Source organism: Oncorhynchus mykiss, chromosome 3 (genome assembly GCF_057628025.1).
Source record: "Oncorhynchus mykiss isolate SJ-2025 chromosome 3, ASM5762802v1, whole genome shotgun sequence".
Lineage (NCBI taxonomy): Eukaryota > Metazoa > Chordata > Actinopteri > Salmoniformes > Salmonidae > Oncorhynchus > Oncorhynchus mykiss.
In genome coordinates, this window is record NC_143024.1 from 3,154,070 (window position 1) to 3,161,768 (window position 7,699).

The window sequence follows — 7,699 nt, forward strand, 5'->3', positions numbered from 1 at the left end:
TGATGTAACTCCAGGTGTGTTGAGGAGAGGGTCAGTATTACCTGATGTAACTCCAGGTGTGTTGGTATCACCTGATGTAACTCCAGGTATGTTGGTGTCACCTGATGTAACTCCAGGTGTGTTGGTGTCACCTGATGTAACTCCAGGTGTGTTGGTGTCACTTGATGTAACTCCAGGTGTGTTGGTATCACCTGATGTAACTCCAGGTGTGTTGGTATCACCTGATGTAACTCCAGGTGTGTTGGTATCACCTGATGTAACTCCAGGTGTGTTGAGGAGATGGTCGGTGTCACCTGTAACTCCAGGCAAAAGGGGGTGTCTGGTAGTGTTTGATAAAGTCTAACTCACTGGTATTCTGGATGTTTCATACTGTACTGGCTCTCAAACCAACATTTTGATACAGGATCTGTGTTAACACTGTTAAGATTCAAGTCAGATTACCGGTGAGAGTTTTTAATATAAACTATCCTTTTGAGTTTGATATTTCAACTGAGCTCATTTCATCAAGTGGAGGCTAATGACTGGGTTATATATCATCGTTACATAAACGACTGGGCTCCCCCTCGTGCCCTGAAACAGTTTGACTAGAGCATGACCCCCTGACCTCTGTATAGGCGCCCACCAGCCAAACGGACCAATTACATCAAACATGGCTGCCTGGCTCCGTTCCGTTGTCCCTGGCAACAGCTGGTCGAGGAGTGGGAGCTGATCGTGAAGGAGGAAGGAGGAGGAGAGGAGGCAGTCGCATCAATGGAACAGGAAGTGACACCACCACAGAGTAACTTCACAGTCTTGAGGTAGATGCCACTTCTGGATGATTCTGAATATAATATAATATATCTGTTGACAACAGTCGACGCCTACCCCATCTGTTTTGACCTATAGTCACACACACGCGTCTGTTTTGTTGAATACTCCATTCTGATTGGGTAGAAGGGCATTCTAGAGTGTGAATACACTTCAGACAGTTGGGACACCTCTGAAATAGTTCCAACAATACATTTATTTATTTTACCTTTATTTAACCAGGCAAGTCAGTTAAGAACAAATTCTTATTTTCAATGACGGCCTAGGAACAGTTAACCCCACTGTTCCTAGACCAGTTAACCCCACTGTTCCTAGACCAGTTAACCCCACTGTTCCTAGACCAGTTAACCCCACTGTTCCTAGACCAGTTAACCCCACTGTTCCTAGACCAGTTAACCCACTGTTCCTAGACCAGTTAACCCACTGTTCCTAGACCAGTTAACCCACTGTTCCTAGACCAGTTAACCCACTGTTCCTAGACCAGTTAACCCACTGTTCCTAGACCAGTTAACCCCACTGTTCATAGACCAGTTAACCCACTGTTCCTAGACCAGTTAACCCCACTGTTCCTAGACCAGTTAACCCACTGTTCCTAGACCAGTTAACCCACTGTTCCTAGACCAGTTAACCCACTGTTCCTAGACCAGTTAACCCCACTGTTCATAGACCAGTTAACCCACTGTTCCTAGACCAGTTAACCCCACTGTTCCTAGACCAGTTAACCCCACTGTTCCTAGACCAGTTAACCCACTGTTCCTAGACCAGTTAACCCCACTGTTCCTAGACCAGTTAACCCACTGTTCCTAGACCAGTTAACCCACTGTTCCTAGACCAGTTAACCCACTGTTCCTAGACCAGTTAACCCACTGTTCCTAGACCAGTTAACCCACTGTTCCTAGACCAGTTAACCCACTGTTCCTAGACCAGTTAACCCACTGTTCCTAGACCAGTTAACCCACTGTTCCTAGACCAGTTAACCCACTGTTCCTAGACCAGTTAACCCACTGTTCCTAGACCAGTTAACCCACTGTTCCTAGACCAGTTAACCCACTGTTCCTAGACCAGTTAACCCACTGTTCCTAGACCAGTTAACCCACTGTTCCTAGACCAGTTAACCCACTGTTCCTAGACCAGTTAACCCACTGTTCCTAGACCAGTTAACCCACTGTTCCTAGACCAGTTAACCCACTGTTCCTAGACCAGTTAACCCACTGTTCCTAGACCAGTTAACCCACTGTTCCTAGACCAGTTAACCCACTGTTCCTAGACCAGTTAACCCCACTGTTCATAGACCAGTTAACCCACTGTTCCTAGACCAGTTAACCCCACTGTTCCTAGACCAGTTAACCCACTGTTCCTAGACCAGTTAACCCACTGTTCCTAGACCAGTTAACCCACTGTTCCTAGACCAGTTAACCCACTGTTCCTAGACCAGTTAACCCCACTGTTCATAGACCAGTTAACCCACTGTTCCTAGACCAGTTAACCCCACTGTTCCTAGACCAGTTAACCCCACTGTTCCTAGACCAGTTAACCCACTGTTCCTAGACCAGTTAACCCACTGTTCCTAGACCAGTTAACCCCACTGTTCCTAGACCAGTTAACCCCACTGTTCCTAGACCAGTTAACCCACTGTTCCTAGACCAGTTAACCCACTGTTCCTAGACCAGTTAACCCACTGTTCCTAGACCAGTTAACCCCACTGTTCCTAGACCAGTTAACCCCACTGTTCCTAGACCAGTTAACCCCACTGTTCCTAGACCAGTTAACCCCACTGTTCCTAGACCAGTTAACCCACTGTTCCTAGACCAGTTAACCCACTGTTCCTAGACCAGTTAACCCCACTGTTCCTAGACCAGTTAACCCACTGTTCCTAGACCAGTTAACCCCACTGTTCCTAGACCAGTTAACCCCACTGTTCCTAGGCCGTCATTGTAAATAATAATTTGTTCTTAACTGACTGTATATGCTGGGGAGGGGTTAAATAAAGGTAAAATAAAATTTGACATCAGTCAAAACACCTCCTGGTGTCAAGAACAAGATAACGAGCTGAAACGACTCCCACAAGGCAGCTTCTTGTCATTGTTGTTGTCTGACCAACCAGAATCATTACAACACACGGCCTTGCCTCATTGAAGTGACGTTGTCAGCTAACCCGTCTAGAAGACTTATCTCAACTAGCTTATAGTAAGTATCCTGCTTAGCCCATGTTTTCACAAATGACTGGTACTTGTGTTGGTCCTCCTGCAATGATATGTTTTGTTAAGGAAAGTTCCTAAGTCAAACATCCTCCTTATATCCTGTTAGGCCTCTATTCAATCCTCCTTATATCCTGTTAGGCCTCTATTCAAACCTCCTTATATCCTGTTAGGCCTCTATTCAATCCTCCTTATATCCTGTTAGGCCTCTATTCAATCCTCCTTATATCCCGTTAGGCCTCTATTCAATCCTCCTTATATCCTGTTAGGCCTCTATTCAATCCTCCTTATATCCCGTTAGGCCTCTATTCAATCCTCCTTATATCCTGTTAGGCCTCTATTCAATCCTCTTTATATCCTGTTAGGCCTCTATTCAATCCGTATCACGGTAGTTCAGTGTTACAGCGTGATTTGACATTTAAAGGTGATGTTACCGCGGAAGTGGAGACTGCATTCACGGTAAACGTGGCATATGTCGGCTCAATGGGAAATTATCTTTCAATTTCTATAGCGGAATCTGTAGCACTTCAGCCTTAGACTGAATAGAGTCCTGAATCTGTAGGGCTTCAGCCTTAGACCGAATAGAGTCCTGAATCTGTAGCGCTTCAGCCTTAGACCGAATAGAGTCCTGAATCTGTAGCGCTTCAGCCTTAGACTGAATAGAGTCCTGAATCTGTAGTGCTTCAGCCTTAGACCGAATAGAGTACTGAATCTGTAGCGCTTCAGCCTTAGACTGAATAGAGTCCTGAATCTGTAGCGCTTCAGCCTTAGACCGAATAGAGTCCTGAATCTGTAGCGCTTCAGCCTTAGACCAAATAGAGTCCTGAATCTGTAGCGCTTCAGCCTTAGACCGAATAGAGTCCTGAATCTGTAGCGCTTCAGCCTTAGACCGAATAGAGTCCTGAATCTGTAGCGCTTCAGCCTTAGACTGAATAGAGTCCTGAATCTGTAGCGCTTCAGCCTTAGACCGAATAGAGTCCTGAATCTGTAGCGCTTCAGCCTTAGACCGAATAGAGTCCTGAATCTGTAGCGCTTCAGCCTTAGACTGAATAGAGTCCTGAATCTGTAGCGCTTCAGCCTTAGACCAAATAGAGTCCTGAATCTGTAGCGCTTCAGCCTTAGACTGAATAGAGTCCTGAATCTGTAGCGCTTCAGCCTTAGACTGAATAGAGTCCTGAATCTGTAGCGCTTCAGCCTTAGACCGAATAGAGTCCTGAATGTCACTAGAAAGTGTTTTTCATTACCTCTAATATTAGTTTAATCCTCTCTGCATGACTTATAGTATTCATTCATAATGTTTCACCTTTTATGAAACCCCTATTGTTGTTTTAATAATGACTTGTCCTTTTCCGCCCACAGTGTAGCGTAGTGTCTGACAGATCTGATGCATACCCCCTCCCAGCATACCTTTCATGATGATAACCCCTCCCCAGCATACCTTTCATGATGAGAACATAACCCCTCCCCAGCATACCTTTCATGATGAGAACATAACCCCTCCCCAGCATACCTTTCATGATGACCCCTCCCCAGCATACCTTTCATGATGAGAACATAACCCCTCCCCAGCATACCTTTCATGATGAGAACATACCCCCTCCCAGCATACCTTTCATGATGATAACCCCTCCCCAGCATACCTTTCATGATGAGAACATAACCCCTCCCCAGCATACCTTTCATGATGAGAACATAACCCCTCCCCAGCATACCTTTCATGATGAGAACATAACCCCTCCCCAGCATACCTTTCATGATGAGAACATAACCCCTCCCCAGCATACCTTTCATGATGAGAACATAACCCCTCCCCAGCATGCCTTTCATGATGAGAACATAACCCCTCCCCAGCATACCTTTCATGATGAGAACATAACCCCTTCCCAGCATACCTTTCATGATGAGAACCCTTCCCTAGCATGCCTTTCATGATGAGAACCCTTCCCCAGCATACCTTTCATGATGAGAACATAACCCCTTCCCAGCATACCTTTCATGATGAGAACCCTTCCCCAGCATACCTTTCATCATGGTAACATCCAGACCCAAATAACTGCAGAGAGATTATCCTCCTAAAATCAGCAGTTTGTAGAGTAATGGCTGACTTCATGAGCTCAGATTGTGTTTTTACTGCGCTTTGGCAGAATCCAATATTTTTTTTTGGTGCTGGGAATCACTGGAGGGTTTTTAAAAAACAACGGTTCATACCTTTTTAAGACCACTTTGTTGGTCCACTGAGGATAGAAAATGGTTTTCCTAGAAGTAGTGGCTGTATTTTATAAACCCTGAGCCACGATTGGGTTCCGCAGCTTAAACACTGAACCCTAATTGGTTGTCTCTGTGTTCAACAGGAACAGGAAGTCTCTAAGGCAGCTGTCCGCTTGGTGTCGCCCCACATCCTCTAAATGTCAGAGGGCACGTAACCCGGGATCAACACCACAGCTCAACCGTAACGTTGCAGCGTCTCTCCTCTCGGCACACGGTGGCAGCAGCCTGGTGTGGATCCGTCTCTCCCTCGTCACCAAGGGCCAACCGGAGCAGCACGCCCTGGTGTGTGTCCCCACCGCAGAGGACCTCCAGCTGGTACGTAAGGAGCCGGGCTGCACAGGGCCCCAGGAGCCTCTCCACACTGACCACTTCAAGAGCCGTGTCAAACGGCCACGCAAGAAGGACCACAACAAACCTGGAACCACCTCCTCTTCCTCCACCAAGCCTGAAAACAAGCAGTCTGACCCTGCCTCTACCTCAGTCCCTGGTGTCAACCCTGGTCCTGATCCTAGCTCCTCATCTAGCCTCACCAACCCTTCTTCCTCCGCCAAGCAGTCTGACCCTGCCTCTACCTCAGTCCCTAGTGTCAACCCTGGTCCTGATCCTAGCTCCTCATCCAGCCTCACCAACCCCTCTTCCTCCTGTACCTCAGCCCTGACTCTGGGTCTCTGGCCGGAGCCCCTTCCCAGCGTCACCTCCCACTGCTCCAGGGTGACTCTGGGCTGGGTGACCCAGGGGGACTTCTCCCTGTCGGCTGGCTGTGGAGAGGCTCTGGGGCTCCTCAGCCTTACTGGTCTCCTACACACCCTGCTCAGACAGCCTGACGGCCAGAGAGGACTGGTGCTGCTACGGAACCCCGGGTCACTGCAGTACCGATTCGCTAAGATCAACATAGAGGTCTGAGGAGTACTGCAGGTTCAATCCCACATCACAACAGTAACGATTCGCTAAGATCAACATAGAGGTCTGAGGAGTACTGCAGGTTCAATCCCACATCACAACAGTACCGCTTCCCTAAGATCAACATAGAGGTCTGAGGAGTACTGCAGGTTCAATCCCATATCACAACAGTACTGCTTCCCTAAGATCAACATAGAGGTCTGAGGAGTACTGCAGGTTCAATCCCATATCACAACAGTACCGTTTCTCTATGTAAAGCCACAGACTGTGTTCTGAATAAAACACTGTGCCTAGTGCGAGTCCCTTCACCCCAACCCCTGTTAGGGGTACTAGATATGAAATAAAACACTGTGCCTAGTGTGAGTCCCTTCACCCCAACCCCTGTTAGGGGTACTAGATATGAAATAAAACACTGTGCCTAGTGTGAGTCCCTTCACCCCAACCCCTGTTAGGGGTACTAGATATGAAATAAAACACTGTGCCTAGTGTGAGTCCCTTCACCCCAACCCCCGTTAGGGGTACTAGATATGAAATAAAACACTGTGCCTAGTGTGAGTCCCTTCACCCCAACCCCTGTTAGGGGTACTAGATATGAAATGCCTGGCATGCACACACACAACATTACACACATTGAATGACACATTGTTTGAGTGGAATAAATTCCCTGTAAGGTTTTCTGGGAGTTTTTCATTTGAGTTGAAATGACAGTTTATTATTATTTTTTTGTTCAATATTGTTTTCACCGAAGGGACTGCCTTCAGATTGTCACTGGGTGTGTACCGGTTCTGTAGAGAAGACACCAGTCTGTACCGGTTCTGTAGAGAAGACACCAGTCTGTACCGGCTCTGTAGAGAAGACACCAGTCTGTACCGGTTCTGTAGAGAAGACACCAGTCTGTACCGGTTCTGTAGAGAAGACACCAGTCTGTACCGGTTCTGTAGAGAAGACACCAGTCTGTACCGGTTCTGTAGAGAAGACACCAGTCTGTACCGGTTCTGTAGAGAAGACACCAGTCTGTACCGGCTCTGTAGAGAAGACACCAGTTTGTACCGGTTCTGTAGAGAAGACACCAGTCTGTACCGGTTCTGTAGAGAAGACACCAGTCTGTACCGGTTCTGTAGAGAAGACACCAGTCTGTACCGGCTCTGTAGAGAAGACACCAGTCTGTACCGGTTCTGTAGAGAAGACACCAGTCTGTACCGGTTCTGTAGAGAAGACACCAGTCTGTACCGGTTCTGTAGAGAAGACACCAGTCTGTACCGGTTCTGTAGAGAAGACACCAGTCTGTACCGGTTCTGTAGAGAAGACACCAGTCTGTACTTGTTCTGTAGAGAAGACACCAGTCTGTACCGGCTCTGTAGAGAAGACACCAGTCTGTACCGGTTCTGTAGAGAAGACACCAGTCTGTACTGGTTCTGTAGAGAAGACACCAGTCTGTACCGGTTCTGTAGAGAAGACACCAGTCTGTACCGGCTCTGTAGAGAAGACACCAGTCTGTACCGGTTCTGTAGAGAAGACACCAGTCT

General features: G+C 47.4%; 1 protein-coding gene across 1 annotated transcript in view; it reads left to right on the forward strand.

Annotated features, from left to right (window-relative positions):
• The window catches only part of LOC110512205 (ribonucleases P/MRP protein subunit POP1), a 28,485-nt gene extending 21,638 nt beyond the window's left edge, over positions 1-6,847 (forward strand). The window contains exons 14-15 of the mRNA XM_090219398.1: positions 615-797; positions 5,357-6,847. Of these exons, the coding sequence (XP_090075524.1) occupies positions 615-797; positions 5,357-6,176 (1,003 nt within the window). The 3' untranslated portion in view covers positions 6,177-6,847. The remainder of the gene's footprint in view (positions 1-614; positions 798-5,356) is intronic.
• Positions 6,848-7,699: the final 852 nt, after the last annotated feature.